At 42.5% G+C, this 21,668-nt stretch overlaps 1 protein-coding gene across 1 annotated transcript in view; it reads left to right on the forward strand.

Moving 5' to 3' along the window:
• Positions 1–21,251, forward strand: part of LOC117442889 (GDNF family receptor alpha-1-like) — a 133,278-nt gene extending 112,027 nt beyond the window's left edge. The window contains exons 6-8 of the mRNA XM_034078830.2: positions 6,401–6,570; positions 18,233–18,280; positions 19,858–21,251. Coding sequence (XP_033934721.1) covers positions 6,401–6,570; positions 18,233–18,280; positions 19,858–20,004 — 365 coding nt within the window. The 3' untranslated portion in view covers positions 20,005–21,251. The remainder of the gene's footprint in view (positions 1–6,400; positions 6,571–18,232; positions 18,281–19,857) is intronic.
• The last annotated feature ends 417 nt before the right edge of the window (positions 21,252–21,668 follow it).

Below are 21,668 nucleotides of genomic sequence, written 5' to 3' on the forward strand. Positions count from 1 at the left end.
ACATGTAAGAAGAAGAAAGTACAGGTATTGTGTTCAACATGTAAGAAGTAGAAAGTACAGGTATTTGAGTTCAACATGTAAGAAGTAGAAAGTACAGGTATTTGTAGTTCAACATGTAAGAAGTAGAAAGTACAGGTATTTGAGTTCAACATGTAAGAAGTAGAAAGTACAGGTATTTGAGTTCAACATGTAAGAAGTAGAAAGTACAGGTATTTGAGTTCAACATGAGAGAAGTAGAAAGTACAGGTATTTGTGTTCAACATGTGAGAAGTAGAAAGTACAGGTATTTGAGTTCAACATGTAAGAAGTAGAAAGTACAGGTATTTGTGTTCAACATGTGAGAAGTAGAAAGTACAGGTATTTGAGTTCAACATGTAGAAGAAGAAAGTACAGGTATTTGGGTTCAACATGTGAGAAGTAGAAAGTACAGGTATTTGAGTTCAACATGTAAGAAGTAGAAAGTACAGGTATTTGAGTTCAACATGTGAGAAGTAGAAAGTACAGGTATTTGAGTTCAACATGTAAGAAGTAGAAAGTACAGGTATTTGGGTTCAACATGTAAGAAGAAGAAAGTACAGGTATTTGTGTTCAACATGTAAGAAGTAGAAAGTACAGGTATTTGGGTTCAACATGTAAGAAGTAGAAAGTACAGGTATTTGAGTTCAACATGTAAGAAGTAGAAAGTACAGGTATTTGGGTTCAACATGTAAGAAGAAGAAAGTACAGGTATTTGAGTTCAACATGTAAGAAGTAGAAAGTACAGGTATTTGAGGGTCAACATGTAAGAAGTAAGAAAGTACAGGTATTTCTACTTCAACATGTAAGAAGTAGAAAGTACAGGTATTTGGGTTCAACATGTAAGAAGTAGAAAGTACAGGTATTTGAGTTCAACATGTAAGAAGTAGAAAGTACAGGTATTTGGGTTCAACATGTAAGAAGTAGAAAGTACAGGTATTTGGGTTCAACATGTAAGAAGTAGAAAGTACAGGTATTTGAGTTCAATGTGTGAGAAGTAGAAAGTAAAAAGTCGTCAAACGAGTTAAAATACTTCATATGGCAGATATGTGAAGTAGACATGTTTTAAAAGAGAATTTCTCATTCTTATAAAAGTGCTTAAATGTTTGAAACTGCGATGTATGTTAAATAAAGACGTGTTTCACTTTAAATACGAACACTTGTAAAAACCTGTCGTCCTGCGGGTAATGATGTTGGATTTTTCGATGATGTTTCTGTAACTTTAAAAGCTGCCTTAACTTGAGAATAACGAATAAACAACTGAAGCAGGTCTGACATCCTGAGTTTGAGACGCCGACGGTTCTTCGCACTCGGTCACTGAGAGACTTTAATTAGACCTGAGGAGACGGAGAGCCCAACACTTCCAATATGCTCATCACCCTCCTGCTGCCTCGGCACAAAGCTACTACTTACAGGACACACACACACACACGCACACGCACGCACGCTCACACACACACACACACACACACACCTACACACACACACACACACACACACACAACACACCTACACACACACACGCACACACACAACACACACACACACAACACACACACACACACACACACGCACACACACGCACGCACGCTCACACACACACCTACACACACACACACACACACACACACACACACACACACACCTACACACACACACACACACGCACACACACACACACACACACACACACACACACACACACACACACACAGGCTATCAGGGCTGCAGGATATTGACTAAAAATTACTTATGTTATGCTGATTATTGAATCCAAAATAACAATGCTAGCACATGTCGTCAGCTTTTGTAAATATACTTTATTTTACACAGAGATATAAAAATAGGGATTGTTATTCTGATGGAAATTAAATATTTGTTAACTCAGAGACGTGGTTACTCCTGTTATGCATACACCAAAAAAGTAGGAATTTAACAGACTAATGATGATAAAGCCAGTGTTTCTGTTCAGTCATCATCATAAATAATAATAATAATCCTTATATTTATTATAGCGCTTTATCAAAGACTCTCAAAGCGCTTTACAAATACACATACAGATCATGCATGTAATGGTCATCTACTGTGGACAATACCCACAGGGTGAAGCGTCTTGCCCAAGGACACGACGGCCTGACGGAGTGGGGCGGGAGCGGGTTTCGAACTCGAGTTCCCCAACCCCCCTTGATCTGATGATCAAACGCACAGACCACTGCGCCACCCATCCCTAAATGTTCCTCTTTTAATTATTTAGTCATTTCTGGGACGGGAACAAAATATTTTTTCCAGATGTCTGCTCTCACCGGAGGTAAATCCAGCTCCGCAGATGAAGGGAGGGATCTACTTTGTTCAAGATTAATAATCACATTTATTAAAGTCGCAGAGCGGAAATAACTCGAATGTTCTTCAGGGGTCAGACGAGTTTATCAGAAAGGAGAAGAGAGAGAACGATGAGACAGAACACATGTTTAATCGTGTCCAATAGTATATTTACATGCACGTCTCTAGATACTCACTTGCATGGAATTCAGTCCAAGTGAACCTTCATTTAATTAACAAAAAAAACACGATGTTATAATTAGTCGGAGCGGCGATCAGATAGTTTGAGTTTCTCCTAATGACCAAGAACAATTTTCAATATTCTGTATATCTGTAAATGATATCCTATGTATATACAGTATGTTAATGCTCCTGTCGTATACGCCTATAGTTCTGCTACTGCACTATTTTATTTCTCATTTTCACTTGATTTTTAATTGTTATTTCTCTATTCCACTTTTTAAGTATTTGTATTTTAATATCCGAACACACTGTTGCTTATAACGAAAGAGTCTCCATCTATTTATCTAAGGGTGAGAATAAACTGGTACCTTTTACTTAAAGGGGACCTATCATGCAAAATGCACTTGTTGATGTCTTCTCTACATCACCATGTGTCCCCGTGTGTCGGGGAACTCACGCGGCGTCAGGAAATAAAACCCTCTCTCTTTTCCTCCGTACCCAAATCTCTAAAAACGGGGAACAACGGAGCTGATCCAGATTTGCGTCCGATATGACGTAATATCTGAAATGTGGACCCACGGGCCAATCAGAAAGCTGCTATCAGAAACAATGCCCGACTGTTTTGGACGTAATATGGTCGGTGTTTACATTAGCATCGCTAACACTCCGAGCTAACCTGTGCTGGAGAGCATGTGTGTGAAGAAGCAGGAAGTAGAAAGGAACTCACCTTGTGGTGTAACCGGGAGAGAGAAAGCCTTTGAGCTCCAGACTGTTTCAGATCCTTGATAATCCATGATATGGCGTTTCATCACGGCAGCATCTAGTTTAGACAGTAGCTGCCGGGTCCCGCATAAGCTCCGCCCCCTCCTTCTTTAAAGCTTTATCCCAGAATCAGCACTTTAGAAACAGGAAGTGAAACAGAGGGATATGAGGCGTGGCTAGAATGATCTGTTTGGTATTTTGAGCAAAACACTTCATAGACATGTTTTTTATATATTTGTATATATTTGAGACCTGTGCTATTGCCTAAAAATAGCATGATAGGTGAGCTTTAAAGAGACCCTATTATGCTTTCTGGGGTCGTCCCTTTCCTGTAGTGGGGTACACATTCCCAAATTACAGATATCTTATTATCAGCTACTTGCTAAAACATTTGCAGGACCTGTGAAGTGAAGTGTTGCCTGTTTAAGATTAGAAGAAGAAATGCAAGTGTGAATTAAATAGACAAGCGATGAAGGAAAGATTTGTCTGGTCGTAAAACGAGTAGTTATTCGGAACGTTTCTGAAATTAAACATCAAAGAAAACATGGCTTTGTGATTCCCCTTCGCCTCACTGCCTCTGTGAAAGCGTAATGCGTGCAATACTTTACTACTATTATTTTCTTTTATAAATCATGTAGTGTTATAAGTGTCCATTTGACAGTACAGCGTGTGTACTGTAGTAGTAGTTCCGATGTGTATTTATCCCAAAAACACGTGAAATACATCGCCCCGATCCAGTATCTAATATGCATCCCTGCTGAACATCGTGCAGACTGAGAGTCTCTGCATGTATTAATATTTCATACGGGTTAAAGAGCCGTTATGCAGATCAGCTCTTCTTTACTTCACCAAAGTATCGGGGTCATAGTCGAGTGTCGGAATATCTTTACGTTCAAACTCACGTGTGTGTGTGTGTGTGTGTGTGTGTGTGTGTGTGTGTGTGTGTGTGTGTGTGTGTGTGTGTGTACATCAAAGCCATAGAAAGCTATTAATAGGGCCACTAATGGGCTGTAATGGTAAATCGCCACATCAGCACTCCACTGTCTGAATGTGCGGTGAATTTATAATGTCGGAAAGTGATAACGAAGCGTAAGTACCTTCTAACTCGCCTTTAATTGTGGTTTGGGCCGCGGCGATATAAAAGCTTTATTTTAACGTGGGGACTAACTAAGCGTGTGATTGATGATAAGATGCAGCTTTGTGACCAATCAGAGTTACAGCGCAGTACTTCTGCTGTAGCTAATAAAACTGATTACGTGCCAGCTCAGCGCGATGCAGAGGCAGACTGTATTAGTTATGGTAAAGAGTGTTTTCCCCAAAATCAAGCTGATTACTACGTCAGATGTTTAATGCTGCCACCTCTAGTCCAGATTATGTATTTGTGTAGGCCGACCCGGACCTTATTTAAGGCTTCTCACTAATAACAAGTTAAAAAGAACACTAACTTTGAGATGAGGGAACAGGAAGTCATTTTAAGGTTTAGGTTACTTCAAATAAAACGTGTCTAAATATAGTTAGAAGTGAGGTGGAGGTGATGGGTACTCTGTTATCGTGCTGATTGAAATCAAGATTTAACATTGAGTTATTTCAAATTAAGTTAAAGTTACTTAAAGTGGACCTATCATGCAACATATATTGTAGGGCTATACCTATATAAAGTATATAAATATAGTTTCTTTTTCAAAATACCAAACAGATCCTGCATTTTAGCCACGCCTCATTTCGCTCTATTTGCTCTTTCCAGCCCTGTTTTTGCAGGGGGCTGATTCTGTGAGCTGCAGCTGACCACACCCCCCTGTAACTGACCACGCCCCCTGCCGCTGACCACGCCCCCTGTAGCTGACCACGCCCCCTGCAGGAGAGGGGAGCGTGCAGTTCCTTTGGCATTAGGGCAGGGATATCTAGATACTTCCCAAGCTTTGACAAAATGAATTGAGCTACTTTTAAAGCAAGCAGCGATGTTTTCAAATCTGTAATCAAAAAGCTCCTCAAAAACGCTATCGAAGCAGTTCCTGCCGTCGCTACGTTAGTTCAAACAGTAACAACGGACTATTTTTCTTAGCGGATGCATGTCAATTTAAATCAATACATACAACTATTTTTTAAATCAATAAAATCATTTTCTAAATCCATAAAAGCATTTAAATTCATATTGGGAGTCATGTTGTTACTTTGTTGAGAAAGTGGCCGTGTAATAAACTCCCAATATGAATTGAAATGCTTTTATAATGACTACATATGATTATATAGAGTCATTATTCATTTGTGTTAAAGCAAACGCTTTCCTCGGGGAGGGAGAAAAAGAGCCACAGCGGAGAACAAACATAAGGGTAACCATGGCAACCATGCGCGGGAAGTCTTGTTCGCTGCTTTTGTGGCAGACTACAGCGCCACGTACAGGCCTGGCACATGTACTACAGCGTCTCCAGCGCTTTCGAGCAGCAATGGCCGGCCGTGGCCCAACCTCTCATTCCCCTGATAGGTGGAGAGTTGACCAATAGCCGGAGCGCCACCGTCCTGACGTCAGGGCAGTGTTCAAATCTGGATCAGTCTGTATCAGATCCGTTGCAGCCCCGTTTTTAGAGATTTGGGTATGGAGGAAAAGAGAGGGTTGTGTTTTCTGACACTTGGTGAGTTCCCTGGAACACCGGGGACACATATTCATGTATAAAAGACGTACAAAAGTGCATTTTGCATGATAGGTCCCCTTTAAATGAACTAAACCGAATTAATCTGGTTGTTTGCGTCCTGTGTGAAGGTCAACTTGTAACCTTATAAAACTGTTTTTAAAACGGAAATGTAGTAAACAAGGACATTTCAATATCCTGCCACCTGTCCGGATGATCATTTAGGGAACTCTCCCATTGGATAATGCAAAGAGCCACTGTGGTCACATGACTTATAAGTCTCATCATTACTATTGAATATTGTATATTCTTAATAGAAAAGCCACCTGGTCGGTTCAGTTGATGGCAGGTGGCACCCATCGTCCACCTGCAGTCACGTGATTGCCTGCCGAGCATTAGTGTGTTTTATTTTCTTGCTGACATCCTTTACTTCATGTCCTCCACTCACCCCCAACCAATGATGGGTTGTAATACGTTTGTAATTTCCTCCACAGGTAATGCCATCCAGGCGTTTGGGAACGGGACAGATGTTGGCGTTTGGCAGCCGATGTCCCCGGTGCAGACGACGACCGCCCCCTACCAGAGGAAGGGCCAACGCAACCCCAACACCCTCGACAACGCCATCAACACAGACCCCATCTACCACTTCTGTGGCAGCCTGCAGGTCAGACACACACACACACACACACACACACACACACACACACACACACACACACACACACAGAGAGAGAAACACACACGCACAGAGAGAAACCTACAAACACACACACACACACACACAAACACACACACACACACACACACACACACACACACACACACACACACACACACACAGAGAAACACACACACACACACACACACAGAAACACACACACACACGCAACGTAGTGTGTGTGTGTAGCAAAGGCAGCAACGTTACACAAACATATAAAATACAGAGAACACAACAAAGAAAACAAAAGACGAAAAGCAGTCACTACATTGAGCACATTAGGACCGTAAGAAAGGCACTACTTATTACTGCAAGAGCAGCTGGCGGTGAGGACCTCAGACAACTTCAATTTAAAACATGCTATTGAGACAAGTGCCCTCAGTTTGAGGCGTGATTGAAGGTCATTCCAAGACCAAGGACCATAATGAAAAAGACTCCTTTCTCCAGCCTCAGTCCGCACGGCAGGAACCTGGACCCGCATCCAGGCTCTGGGTCTGAGGCTGTGAGAGTCACAAACTGGAGCAGATCTGGCATATACTGTATGCACAGTGGAAGCTTTCCTGAAATGGCTTTATACATTACTAAAAACGAGTGCTGCATCCTACGCATACTGTGAGGACCATCCAGTTGGGCTGTACAGTGTGCCATGATGAGTCCTATCGGGTGCATCTGATATATAACGCAGTGCAGTGTGCATAGTGGGTCAGGTTGGGCCCAAACAGTAGGACAGGCAAATCTATAGATGGTATCACCGTAGTCCAGCTGGGACAGGAATGAGCCAGAGACCAACCATTTACGGGATGAAGTTGAAAAACAACGTTTAAGTCTGTAAAGGAAGCCAAGAGTGAGTTTCAATGTCTTAGTTAGAACTTCAACGTGGTGTTTGAAGTTCAGATTACTGTCCGACCAAAAGCCCAGATATTTGTAGGTATCGACAAACTCAACAGAGACGCCGTGAAGGGTGTCAATGGAGAGGCAAGAGGACGCTGACTTGGGAGCAAAGAGCATTGCTTTGGTTTCCTTAGTGTTCAAAAGCAGTTTGGAATCAAGAAGTGCGTGCTGCAGCGTGATAGCATCAGATTTTAAATTGGAAACGGCCATATCCAGAGAAGGAGCACATGAGTATACAATAGTGTCATCAGCATACATAAGATAGGTAGAAAATTGCATCTGATTACAAATATTGTTTACAAGCAAGGGCCCCAACATAGAGCCCTGTGGAACTCCCTTCTCCAAGGTGACAGGGTCAGAGACAGTACTACCCAACCTGACGCATTGAGTACGGTCGGTTAGATAACTCTGAAACCAGCAAATGGCATTATGACCGGAACGAGACACCAACATAACATCAGACATGATGTGGTGATCTACAGAGTCACATGCTTTGGCTAGGTCAATAAACAACGCAACACAAACAGATGTGTTATCCAAAGCATCCTTAATATCGTGTGAGACTTTCAGACCGGCAGTCACAGTCCTGTGCTTTGATCTGAATCCAGATTGCATAGGGTTAAGGATGTTGTGTGCATTTAAAAAGAGCTTTAGCTGAGTAGAAACTAGGGACTCAAGAATCTTTGATAACGCAGAAAGATTTGAGATGGGACGATATTTATTTAACTCTGTGGGATCACCAGCTTTCAAGAGGGGCGGTACCAGAGCTTGCTTCCACGCAGCTGGCAGTGTGTGAGTGGACAGGGAGAGATACAAAATATCAGTAACTGGTTGAGCTATAATCTGAGCTGCAATTTTTAAAAAGAACGGGTCGACGCCGTCTGGCCCGGCAGACTTTTTAGGATCAATTGAGTGCAAACCCTGTAAGACTTCAGAGACCGAGAAATAAGCTAAATCAAAAACAGGGGAGTTCATCTCTTGACTCGGGCTGTGAGTACGACCATCTAGAGCAGGGGTGTCAAACTCAAGGCCCGGGGGCCAAATCTGGCCCGCGACTTCATTTTATGCGGCCCCACAAGAGCTTGCAAAGAATATAATATGTTTGTTATACGGTTACATGGCGATTTACAGAAGCACGTTGCCCATAAACTACATGTCCCACAATGCATCTCAAATTAGACTTTTTTCTCAGATTTGACTTTTTTTTCAAAATGTCACTTTTTTTTCTTCTTTTTCTTTTCTTTTAAAATCATTTTGTGACGTTCGCACTGAAGAGACTTGCGATTATTTGCCCTAGACTTCTGCTTTCAGACCGAGTTAATTATGAAGTTATTACCCTATCTGATAATAATCCAATGCAGAGGCAATAATGTAATATAATACATTATTTTATATATATTAAATATTTATATATGTAGTTTTATATAGTCTTAAAGTTACAACCGGCCCTTTGAGTGCAACCATAATGCGAATGTGGCCCGAGATGAAAATTAGTTTGACACCCCTGATCTAGAGAGTCATGACTTTGCTCATCAAACATGTGAGCAGCCTTTTTGAAGTGAGCACTGAAAGCGTTAGCCATACCATCTGAATCTGAAGGAAAAGACTCACTGACCTTCAGCTTCTGTGGGAAACTAGAAACCTTCTTGTTCTGAAGTGATTTAATTGTTTTCCAGATCTTAGAATGGTCATGAAAACAATCGGGACAAGCTAAGGACCATTGCTTATTTCGATCATGAATTAGATCCGATAGTTCTCTAGTAAACCGTGGAGTGTTCCTATTCTTAACTCTGGATTTTCTAAGGGGGGCATGTCTATTAATAATCGATAAAAGGTGATCAATACAAATTGGACGGCACATCGACAGGTGGAATTAACGCTATGAAGTGCCATTTAACCGCCGCCAGATCGTGAAGGACAGCCTGCTCAGAGAAGTGTTTGAAGCAGCGCCTGAGCACGATAAGGCCCTTGGCTTTGGGCGACTTAGTGCTCCGAACGCATGCAATAGGGCAATGGTCGCTGATATCATCAGGAAGAACACCAACAGACACGTTGGGTCTGGCCGGGTGGTTTCTCAGCAGTAGATATTGCAACACTGCCCTCACGATGCGCTCTGAAGACATGATATCCATCAATGTGAATAACAGTGACAGAGAGAAACACACACACGCACACACACACAAAGAGAAACACACACACGCACGCACGCACACACACACACACACACACACACACACACACACACACACACAGAGAGAAACACACACACACACACACACACACACACACACACTCACACACAGAGAGAAACACACACACACACACACACACACACACACACACTCACGCACACAGAGAGAAACACAAAGACACACTCACACAGAGAGAGAAACACACACACACACACACACACACAGAGAGAAACACACACACACACACACACACACACACACACACTCGCACACACACACACACACACACACACACACACACACACACACACACACACACACACACAGAGAGAGAGAAACACACACACACACACACACACACACACACACACACAGAGAGAGAGAAACACAGACACACACTCACACACAGAGAGAGAAACACACACACACACACACACACACACACACACACACACACACACACACACACACACACACACACACACACAGAGAGAAACACACACACCCCTCTCCTTTTCTGTCTGACGTCAGCTTTAATTTAATGTTTGTCTCATTCTCTGCGTCACTGTCTCCTGTTGTCTCTTTGTTTCTCTCTCACACACACACACACACACACACACACACACACACACACACACACACACACACACACACACACACACGCACACTCCGTTGGGTATTGGACTTTGTAAACTGGTGTTGTGGATACTCGATCCCTGCAGAGAGCCCCAGCCATCAGCAGAATTTAAAAGTCTTTGCTTGCTCTTCACTTAAGAGTCGTAGAAACCGAGCCGCGTCACGGTGTACGGGCGAAGGACTGACGCAGTTCATCAAGAGCGATGGTGACGGCAGAAACATTGGATCAGGACACGCCTTCGTGTTGTGTGTGTGTTAAAGCATCAACATGTTAGTTACAGTGACTCACCCATCCTCCACTTCCTGGTGAGTGTGTCCGCCTGGTGAAGACACATCTGTGGGTGAAGACACATCTGTGGGTGAAGACACATCTGTGGGTGAAGACACATCTGTGGGTGAAGACACAACTGTGGGTAAAGACACATCTGTGGGTGAAGACACAACTGTGGGTAAAGACACATCTGTGGGTAAAGACACATCCGTGGGTGAAGACACATCCGTGGGTAAAGACACAGCTGTGGGTGAAGACACATCTGTGGGTGAAGACACATCTGTGGGTGAAGACACACCTGTGGGTGAAGACACAGCTGTGGGTAAAGACACATCTGTGGGTAAAGACACAACTGTGGGTAAAGACACATCTGTGGGTAAAGACACATCCGTGGGTGAAGACACATCCGTGGGTAAAGACACAGCTGTGGGTGAAGACACATCTGTGGGTGAAGACACATCTGTGGGTAAAGACACATCTGGTGAAGACACATCGGTGGGTAAAGACACATCTGGTGAAGACACATCGGTGGGTAAAGACACATCTGGTGAAGACACATCTGTGGGTAAAGACACAGCTGTGGGTAAAGACACAGCTGTGGGTAAAGACACATCCGTGGGTGAAGACACATCTGTGGGTAAAGACACAGCTGTGGGTGAAGACACATCTGTGGGTGAAGACACATCTGTGGGTAAAGACACATCTGTGGGTGAAGACACAGCTGTGGGTGAAGACACATCTGTGGGTGAAGACACATCTGTGGGTAAAGACACATCCGTGGGTAAAGACACAGCTGTGGGTAAAGACACAGCTGTGGGTGAAGACACATCTGTGGGTGAAGACACATCTGTGGGTGAAGACACATCCGTGGGTGAAGACACATCTGTGGGTAAAGACACATCTGTGGGTGAAGACACAGCTGTGGGTGAAGACACATCTGTGGGTGAAGACACATCTGTGGGTAAAGACACATCCGTGGGTAAAGACACAGCTGTGGGTAAAGACACAGCTGTGGGTAAAGACACATCTGTGGGTGAAGACACATCTGTGGGTAAAGACACATCCGTGGGTAAAGACACAGCTGTGGGTAAAGACACATCTGTGGGTAAAGACACAGCTGTGGGTAAAGACACAGCTGTGGGTAAAGACACAGCTGTGGGTGAAGACACAGCTGTGGGTAAAGACACATCTGTGGGTAAAGACACATCTGTGGGTAAAGACACATCTGTGGGTGAAGACACATCTGTGGGTAAAGACATCATGTGTCCTATGTCCTCTGTATACGTTGCACAGTTGGAGGATCCTTGCCATATCTCCACGGTAGCTCATGTGTCCTATGTCCTCTGTATACGTTGCACAGTTGGAGGATCCTTGCCATATCTCCACGGTAGCTCATGTGTCCTATGTCCTCTGTCTACGCTGCACAGTTGGAGGATCCTTGGCAGATCTCCACAGTAGCTCATGTGCACTCAGCCTCACGTTGAGCATTGAAACGCTTTCTCTCGTGGGAGCACACACACTCCTGGATGATGAAACTGAGGATCTGGAGCAGAAATCCTGAGCAGAGGAATTTATAATACCGTCATCGCCGGGCGAGCGAAGACGGGCACTCAAAGTCACTCTGGAACCTGAAGACGCTGGAGGACGATATTAATTACCCACGATATTAACTCGTGTAGAAAGTAGACATCAATGTGTTTCCCTTAGCAACCGTACCGTCCGGGAAGTTTACTTTACTCTGACGGGTAGTGTGGAGCGAAGACATTACTCCCAAATGCAACACACACACACACACACACACACACACACACACACGCACGCACGCACGCACGCACACACACACACACACACACACACACACACACACACACACACACACACGGCCTGCACTGATAATGAGCGTTGCTGGTGTACTGGTGCATGTATGCTGTTGGCACTACTCAGATAACACGTCAAGAACAAGTTAATGAGAGAGTTGTTCTCGTGTGTGTGTGTGTGTGTGTGTGTGTGTGTGTGTGTGTGTGTGTGTGTGTGTGTGTGTGTGTGTGTGTGTGTGTGTGTGTGTGTGTGTGTGTGTGTGTGTGTGTGTGTGTGTGTGTGTGTGTGTGTGTGTGTGTGTGTGTGTGTGATTTGTGTTTCTTTGTGTGTGTGTGTGTGTGTGTGTGTGTGTGTGTGTGTGTGTGTGTGTGTGTGTGTGTGTGTGTGTGTGTGTGTGTGTGTGTGTGTGTGTGTGTGTGTGTGTGTGTGTGTGTGTGTGTGTGTGTGTGTGTGTGTGTGTGTGTGTGTGTGTGTGTGTGATTTGTTTTTCTTTGTCTGTCAGCATCAACACAGTTCATGCTCTTGTAATGACTCACTTGAGGGACAGGACTCTGAGGAGATCCAATGCTTTCAGTGATCTCTCTCTCTCTCACACACACACACACACACACACACACACACACACACACACACACACACACACACACACACACACACACACACACACACACACACAGAACAATACCCATTAAGCAGTGACTCAGAACATCTTCTACTCTATGAAAGCCCAGCTCAGAGTGGTTTGGAGTGACAGCATTGGAAGCGGTGGAAGGTGAACTGGTTGTGAACTGGTCGGCTCCCAGTGACATCATTCTCTTTAACATTAGAAACCACCGTTCCTTCCTCTTGCTATTGTTCTCAAATGTAGTTCCATTCCATGTTGTGAATATCCAGCTGACACAAAGACGGAAAGACGGAAAGGTTTAAAGCTTCAACCAAAAAGTAAGTTATAGGAAGTCTGGTTTTCTGTAAAGTCTTTGAAACATGCATTCCAGAGGCTAGATTGGATGTGGACGTCGTCTCGTCTCTGGTGTCCCTGACGTCTCCTCTACGGTCGTCACTGGGTGGACATGTGTAGCCTTTAGGAACACGTCTTGAACCCCATTGGGTGGCGTATCATAACATATAGTGAATACATCAAGACTGGTGATTTCCCGACCTTTTACCTCGACTGGAAGTTCACTGGGAACAAACTCACTCTCTGTCTCATATTCAGTCTGACAGCCGGACATTTATCACAAACTCACAATTATGTATTGACTTTTGGAATAAGTGCACTTTACGAACACGTCTCTGTAACTTCTGAGATGGATGAATGCTCTGCAATCATTCAAAAGAAACCATGTGTGACCCGCTCTATCGGAATCAGTCGGAAGTCTCAACGGCTCATTTCAGAATAAACGTGGATTTGCGTAAAAAACTATTTTTTCCGGGGTTCGGGTGTTTTGTTTGATTTTAAACAAACAAAGTCTTGGCTTCCAGAATGTGAAACTTTTATTTCCAAAATCGCACGATAAATACATGTTTGAAGCTCGTAAAGGGACGAAGAGGCAGCTCTCACTCCAATCTGCTGTTCCGCAGCGCCGCCCCCCCTCCCTCCGGCTGACATTATGAATGTAAGCGTATAGTAATCAGATAACACGGCAGGGTCCGTTACAGTTTGTTTTCATCTGATTTTAATGAAATAAAGTCTTGGCTTTCAGAATATTTAACTTTTTTCGGCAAATTCAGATGATAAATATAACTTTGGAGCTTGTAGCGGCATAATTACAAGCGGAGAACGGAGTAACTTAACGTCACAGGAAGCAGAACAACAGCCGGTGTTTCTCGTGAGGGTTTCCCCGGGAGACAAACGCAATACACACAAACGCAAAATTACACAGACACACACTCGCGAGCTTCCCCCAGACCAGTAATCCAAACGAAAATATCTTCCCTCCATAGTATTTGGATCATTTTCTAATAACCAATCAGATCGCTGGATTCCAGAGAGAGAACATTTTGAAGGCCTTTTTCTCAAAATGAGGACTCGGTGCCAGTCATTAAATAATGTGACATATTTCGCTTAATATTTGGAGTACAACAACAATCCTGATATCATTAGAGAGCTAGGAATCTCCTCTTTCCAGCAGTGTGTACAACTCAGAATGTGTCTTCGGGTCAATGCGACTGATTTCGATAGAGCTGGTCACATGTGTGTTTTTCATATTTGAGAGAACTGGACATTTCAATCAGCTGCACATTGAAAGCTGTCTTTGTGATAACATGCATTCGGAAAGCAGATATCCCTCTACTGTATGTACACTCTAATATTTACCAACTGCACTGATTTTAAACCTCAACAAATGCAAATACATATATATGCCTCCCTTGTGTCTGCGTGGTTGGTATTTGCCTAATACCTGCCCGTTCTGAAAAGTCACATTAGCATGAGCGATATTTCCATATTCGTCCGGGGCACTTCCTGCATGCTGCGGAGTCAGACATATATTCATAAGAGCAGAATGATCGAGCCTCGAGGCACGCGAACTGTGTGTGTGTGTGTGTGTGTGTGTGTGTGTGTGTGTGTGTGTGTGTGTGTGTGTGTGTGTGTGTGTGTGTGTGTGTGTGTGTGTGTGTGTGTGTGTGTGTGTGTGTGTGTGTGTGTGTGTGTGTGTGTGTGTGTGTGTGTGTGTGTGTGTGTGTGTGTGTGTGTGTGTGTGTGTGTGTGTGTGTGTTTCCATTCTGCCATGTGTTAAACAGTATTTGTTCTTTTATCTGTGGTGGGTTTTCGGTGGGCAAGACTATTTCTGTTGTATTATTAAAAGGTGAAATTGACTTTATACAGTATAGCTCTTATTTCCGTAAAGGCAATCATTTTGGGGTGTAATTTAAAGAGTCCTCTCCTGCTGATGTTCAGGTGTATATCAGTATGTAGTGTCTCTACTTTAAAGAGTCCTCTCTTGCTGATGTTCAGGTGTATATCAGTATGTAGTGTCTCTACTTTAAAGAGTCCTCTCTTGCTGATGTTCAGGTGTATATCAGTATGTAGTGTCTCTACTTTAAAGAGTCCTCTCCTGCTGATGTTCAGGTGTATATCAGTATGTAGTGTCTCTACTTTAAAGAGTCCTCTCCTGCTGATGTTCAGGTGTATATCAGTATGTAGTGTCTCTACTTTAAAGAGTCCTCTCCTGCTGATGCTCAGGTGTATATCAGTATGTAGTGTCACTACTTTAAAGAGTCCTCTCCTGCTGATGTTCAGGTGTATATCAGTATGTAGTGTCTCTACTTTAAAGAGTCCTCTCCTGCTGATGTTCAGGTGTATATCAGTATGTAGTGTCTCTACTTTAAAGAGTCCTCTCCTGCTGATGCTCAGGTGTATATCAGTATAGTGTCTCTACTTTAAAGAGTCCTCTCCTGCTGATGCTCAGGTGTATATCAGTATGTAGTGTCTCTACTTTAAAGAGTCCTCTCCTGCTGATGTTCAGGTGTATATCAGTATGTAGTGTCTCTACTTTAAAGAGTCCTCTCCTGCTGATGCTCAGGTGTATATCAGTATGTAGTGTCTCTACTTTAAAGAGTCCTCTCCTGCTGATGTTCAGGTGTATATCAGTATGTAGTGTCTCTACTTTAAAGAGTACTCTCCGGCTGATGTTCAGGTTAATATCATGTCTCACACACAGACACTACAGAAAAGGGAAAACTCACAAAGGTACAATAGGGCCTCTTTAAAGCGTCTAACAATGACTCACATCACAGATAGATAGTCTGTGTTTAGTCCTTTTGTTCCTCAAACTAACTTTCTTTTGTTTTTCTCGGCATGTGTTTTTGTCTGCGTTTTCATACAGAGGCGTGATTTATAGACATCATTCCACCTGAGCTGTTGTTTTGTTTAGTCGTGAAGAAAAAGGTGTAAAAACAGAATACAGTTTCTCACTTTCTGTGATTAAATTAACTGCCACATCCTGTATCCCTATTTCTGTCTGTATTCACGATACTCTGTATACAGGATCCATCTATTATTCTGTCACACCTACACACACACACACACACACACACACACACACACACACACACACACACACACACACACACACACACACACACACACACACACACACAGAATCCACTCTGAATGCAGATATTCAGTGTGCGGGTCAATCTCCTAACCAGGCGCCTTATTCATCACACACAGAAGGACGATGCGAGATGTGTTCAGACCCTGATTAGGAAACCTCTGCTTCAAATCAACGCCTTGTGGGTTTTCAATCAACACAATCACGTTTACCTTTCACCAAATGCACCTGGAGAGAGAATGGAGAGGCCGATGATGAACAATCACTGAACACATGGCATGTTTATGTCTGACTTGTATGAATTACATAATTACTGTCCTGCGTTATAATCCATTATATTTTTAATTGTCACCTGGTGCCATCATCATTTTTAAGTTGTCTTTTACAAAAATAAAGACTTTTAATAACAGAAATTCCTCCCAAAATGTGTGATGTTGGGCTTTATAAATACCCTTTGATTGATTCCTTTGGACATTTACCTTTAACTAATGTTAAACTATGCAAACTAAGATTAATATTGTCATACAAACAATGTGACGTTTTATCACTGAAGTGGATATTTTTCCACATTTTAAATCCAATAGTTTAATGCGACTAATCATGCGCATACCTTTCAGAAAAAGGCATTTCTCCTAAAAAGTCATTTGGAAAGACACTGACGACGAATACTATGGCAGCGATGTAAACAGTGAATTATTAATATGCAGTGGAGCATTTCAATCCTCCGTCACTGCTGCCGTCTCACCACCGCTAACCTTCATTTAGTGGAACGTGTGTGTGTGTGTGTGTGTGTGTGTGGTCTAGCATTACTATACTTGTGGGGACCTACATCTGTTTACATACTCCCTTATGGGGACAAATTGGAGGTCCCCATAAGGGGAATCATTAATTTTAGGGTGAAGACTTGGCTAGGGTTAGGCATGTGTTGGTTCTGGTTCAGGTTAGGATAAGTCTCTAGGAAATGCATGTAAGTCAATGTAATGTCCCCTGAAGTGATGTATACATGGTGTGTGTGTGTGTGTGTGTGTGTGTGTGTGTGTGTGTGTGTGTGTGTGTGTGTGTGTGTGTGTGTGTGTGTGTGTGTGTGTGTGTGTGTGTGTGTGTGTGTGTGTGTGTGTGTGTGTGTGTGTGTGTGTGTGTGTGTGTGTGTGTGTGTGTGTGTGTGTGTGTGTGTGTGTGTGTGTGTGTGTGTGTGTGTGTGTGTGTGTGTGAGAGTCTGGTTCACTGTCCCTCTGCGCTCAGCTCTTCCTCTCGTTGAAACATATCAAAGGCTTGTTAAATTGAACAGGCTCTCAGGGTAAACTATCCAAGGTTATTTTAGCTTTTTATTCTCTAATCTGTTTTTATGATCGGATGAGCGCCGAGTTTTCCCAAACGTACGCATGTGATGCTTGTTTGAAGTTTATTCACGGTGCTTGAACACTAATATCTGTGTGCCGCTCTGTACCTGTTGTGCGAATGGATCGGCAGAATATTTTCCAGCGTGATTAGACGGCAGATTGTTCCATTGATTGTTCCATTGTTAATCAAAGCTAATTAATTACCGCGGATCCTCTGCTGATCTCTCACTGCTGTTAAATGCTGTTGTGTTAGGAAGTTAAATGCACACTTTAAGAAGAAGGGTAACCTTGAGTCTTCAATATTTATTAAAATATACAGCAAACAACATTAGCACAAACATTAGATATTGTTGTTTACATTTATTTTCTAACATTTATTTGTATTCTTTGTTTGTTTTGTTGCAGGCTCAGAAATTGAAGTCAAACTCAACAGTCGACGGAGTTTTCTGTGTGGTAAGTTTCCCATTCATTTTTGTACCAAAATTCACACTGCAAATATATAATTAAATATTCAAAAAGTAACAGTCTACCTTCCTTAGCAACGGTCTGTTATCCTTAGCAACGGTTTGTTATCCTTAGCAACGGTCTGCTATCCTTAGCAACGGTCTGCTATCCTTAGCAACGGTCTGTTATCCTCAGCCATGGTTTGTTATCCTTAGCAACGGTCTGTTATTCTTAGCAACGGTCTGTTATTCGTAGCAACGGTCTTTTATCCTTAGCAACGGTCTACCAGCAAAGAACAACAGACCCTGGAATGTCCAAATCGACCAATCAGAATTGAGTATTCAACTTAGAAGTGTAATAAATATGAATAGTATAGATATATTTATTTAAAATGCCATGAAAGGGCCATGTTGAAGCCATTTTGCATATTTACCTTATTTATATATATAATGAAATATTCAGAATGTTTTGTAAGTGTTATTTTATTATGCAGATGATGTAATGGATTTTCCTGCTTTTATTTATTATTGTCTTGATTGATGTTTGTTGTGACGTCACTGCCACACTTGTCTTGTGTGATGAACCCTCAAAAGGATTCCTCTGAAAAACATTTTTATATGAGACCAAAAGGCGATTTGTTGAAACAACTCAAAGAATCTCAAAGTGAAATCCGACCTCTCAGCTGGAAGCCTTCGACTGATCCTTCCCGCCTCCTCTGTAAACTCCTGGTCTTTGTAGTTCCTTTGAGGCTGAAATGGGATTGTTGCTTATCTGGTGGCTTTTAAAGTTCACTGTAAATGTCATTGTACAATAATAAGGCGGTGTTATGCACTGCACTGACATTTAATAGAGGCAGGGACAGGTCTGGAGGAGATGACCCAGACGTTAGCTCGCAGCTTTATTAGCAAGCCAAAGAGCTGGGGAAGCTATATATACATCACACACACACACACACACACACACACACACACACACACACACACACACACACACCCTTTTGATTGGAGAACTGTGTCAAATACCTTTCTCTAATGTGTGATGCAAGCATTATTTCCTAAATCGTAAATATTACTTGAAGCTTAAGACGTTTGGAAGGATTTATTGTTATTGTTTTAACATTTTTGGTCAACATTTATCAAACTGTAATGAAAATATCTCAGAGTCTGCAGTGGAGAATATCGTTCTGGACACGTTCATAGCAGCAAATCCAGTTTCTCTAAAGAAATATGTTCTCCAAGACAATGTGAAGTTCATACTGACCAGATTCTTTAACATAAACTATGCTAAGCTAATATGCTAATATAAAAAAAGCATCTTCACAGCGTATTCGGCTCTTTTAGCACCGAGAAAGACAACACTTTTAGATGTTTGGGACATCTGTGAATATAGTTTAAAAAAAAAAGCAGAAGCCTAGGAGGTTCACGTTTAAGCCACTTCAGTATCGACTTTGCTAATCACCTTTTGTAATACAATGTATGACAAACGCCTTGTTCTGATAATAACAGAAGAGAAAGACTGTCACGTTGCATATTTTCGGAAACAGTGCTAATGTCATTATCTCCTGTCCCTCTGTTTCTCTCCCTCAGGACCCTCAGATTGATAATCCCAGCACATCCAACGCCATCCTGAAGAACTCTGCTGTCTCCAGACGGGTTGCTGCCTCTCTGCTGCCTCCCCTGGTGACTCTGTGGTACTGCAGCCTGCGGGCGATATCCTCGCATCACGTCTTGTAGCCTCGACGCTTCACAGCAAAACAACGGACTGACAAACACACATTTGTATAAAAGAAAAAGCAACATTATATCCTTTCTTCTCAGTAAAAAACCTGTTGTAATATGATTTCCCCTCTGGATTCTATCTCTCTTTTGATTCCTACTTTGTTTTTTTAAATGAATTTTGTTTCGTTTTTTGCATTGCAGCTGTGTGCTAAAGCGGTGATCTGTACTCGTTCAGTTTGGCTGTGTGTTCCCTTTAGGTTAGTTGAAAAAAAAAGGGATTTAAGGCTTACGTTTAATACTCAAGGACTACATTCCAATAAACCACAGCTGGTAACTTTGGAAAGGAACACACGTGTAATTTAGCGTGGATTTTCGGAGTCAGTTTTCACCCTCGTCTGTTTGTGTGTTGAGGCTATAGGTGGGATCTTTCGCTCAAAAGTCACAGTCAGTTCAGTAACGGCTATATTTGATCACTTGGGCAGCTTTTAGGTGTTACTCAGTCCCCTCTGTGGTTTGTGTTTGTTTTGATAATGACGTGATCTGGTGTTTTACATTTTTCCGAACGATTCCACGTGGATATTTACCTGAGCAAAACTAAATTTCAAGGTGAACACCGATAACTACCTGCGCCCAAACCGTGTTTACGGTAGCTCATACTGAACACACATTGCCGATGGCTAAAAGCACACAAGGCAAAGACCCACGAACACACACTGCACATGTTCACACACTCAGACAAAATCACACGGAAACACAGCACCAGGTTTTCTGCTCCATTTTTTGTTTTACACCAGTTTCTTTGCCAACATAGTGATTCTCAGAGGTCAGAACGCTGCTGTGGATATCTGAATCCACTCATTAGTGATTGTACATAACTTGTAATTGTTATAAGTCCAAGCCATGTTCAGTGTTGCTCTATTGAAGGTGCCAGAGAAGCTGCTGCAGTTTCACCGGAATGAGTTTTTCTTTTTATGTTGATGACCTTTGCTGCACTGCGTCCACGAAAACAAGAGCTGAGGAAAAAAATAGACTTATTGTTGTCGAGTATATTCAACGGTAACTCACACCTCCCACCTCCGTCCCACTCAACGCTTACTTTACTGTCAGTTCAGTGTTATGACTTATTGACTCACTTGTGAAACTGCCAACACGTGTGTTGGGGAGGAAGCGATCACATGATATTGAACATTTGCTAAACCCCAGCCTTACTTACTTTACTGTCATTGCAACTGCTGGGTTTTGTATTCTAGTCCCATGTATGCCAATAAACAGAAACTATGGCTTGATTGGTAATACATTCAGGAAGAATTGGCCTTGATTTCAGACCGAAGAAGACAAAGCAAACTTCTAAATCTCAGCTAGTGATCATACATTTTGACGGCTAAAAGGATACCAGACTGTAGCTTTCTAACACACTTTAATACGTCAATTGGATACCTTCTCCAGGATGACTGGTTTTAAAATATGAACCCTGAATGAAGGTTTATTCTACGCATAACTTGTAACGCCACCATAAAATGTAGTTAGCTATGATCTGCTCCTTGGCTTTGGTTGTACTGCAGCTAGAATGCTAATGGATTCGGCTAGGTGTGCTAGCACTAGCTAGCAGTAGCTAGCAGCTACAAAGTTATTCCTTGGACTTTTGCTTCTATTTTTGTTATTCTGGAAGGGTATGCATA

This window comes from Pseudochaenichthys georgianus, unplaced genomic scaffold, assembly GCF_902827115.2.
Source record: "Pseudochaenichthys georgianus unplaced genomic scaffold, fPseGeo1.2 scaffold_498_arrow_ctg1, whole genome shotgun sequence".
In the NCBI taxonomy this organism is placed as follows: domain Eukaryota; kingdom Metazoa; phylum Chordata; class Actinopteri; order Perciformes; family Channichthyidae; genus Pseudochaenichthys; species Pseudochaenichthys georgianus.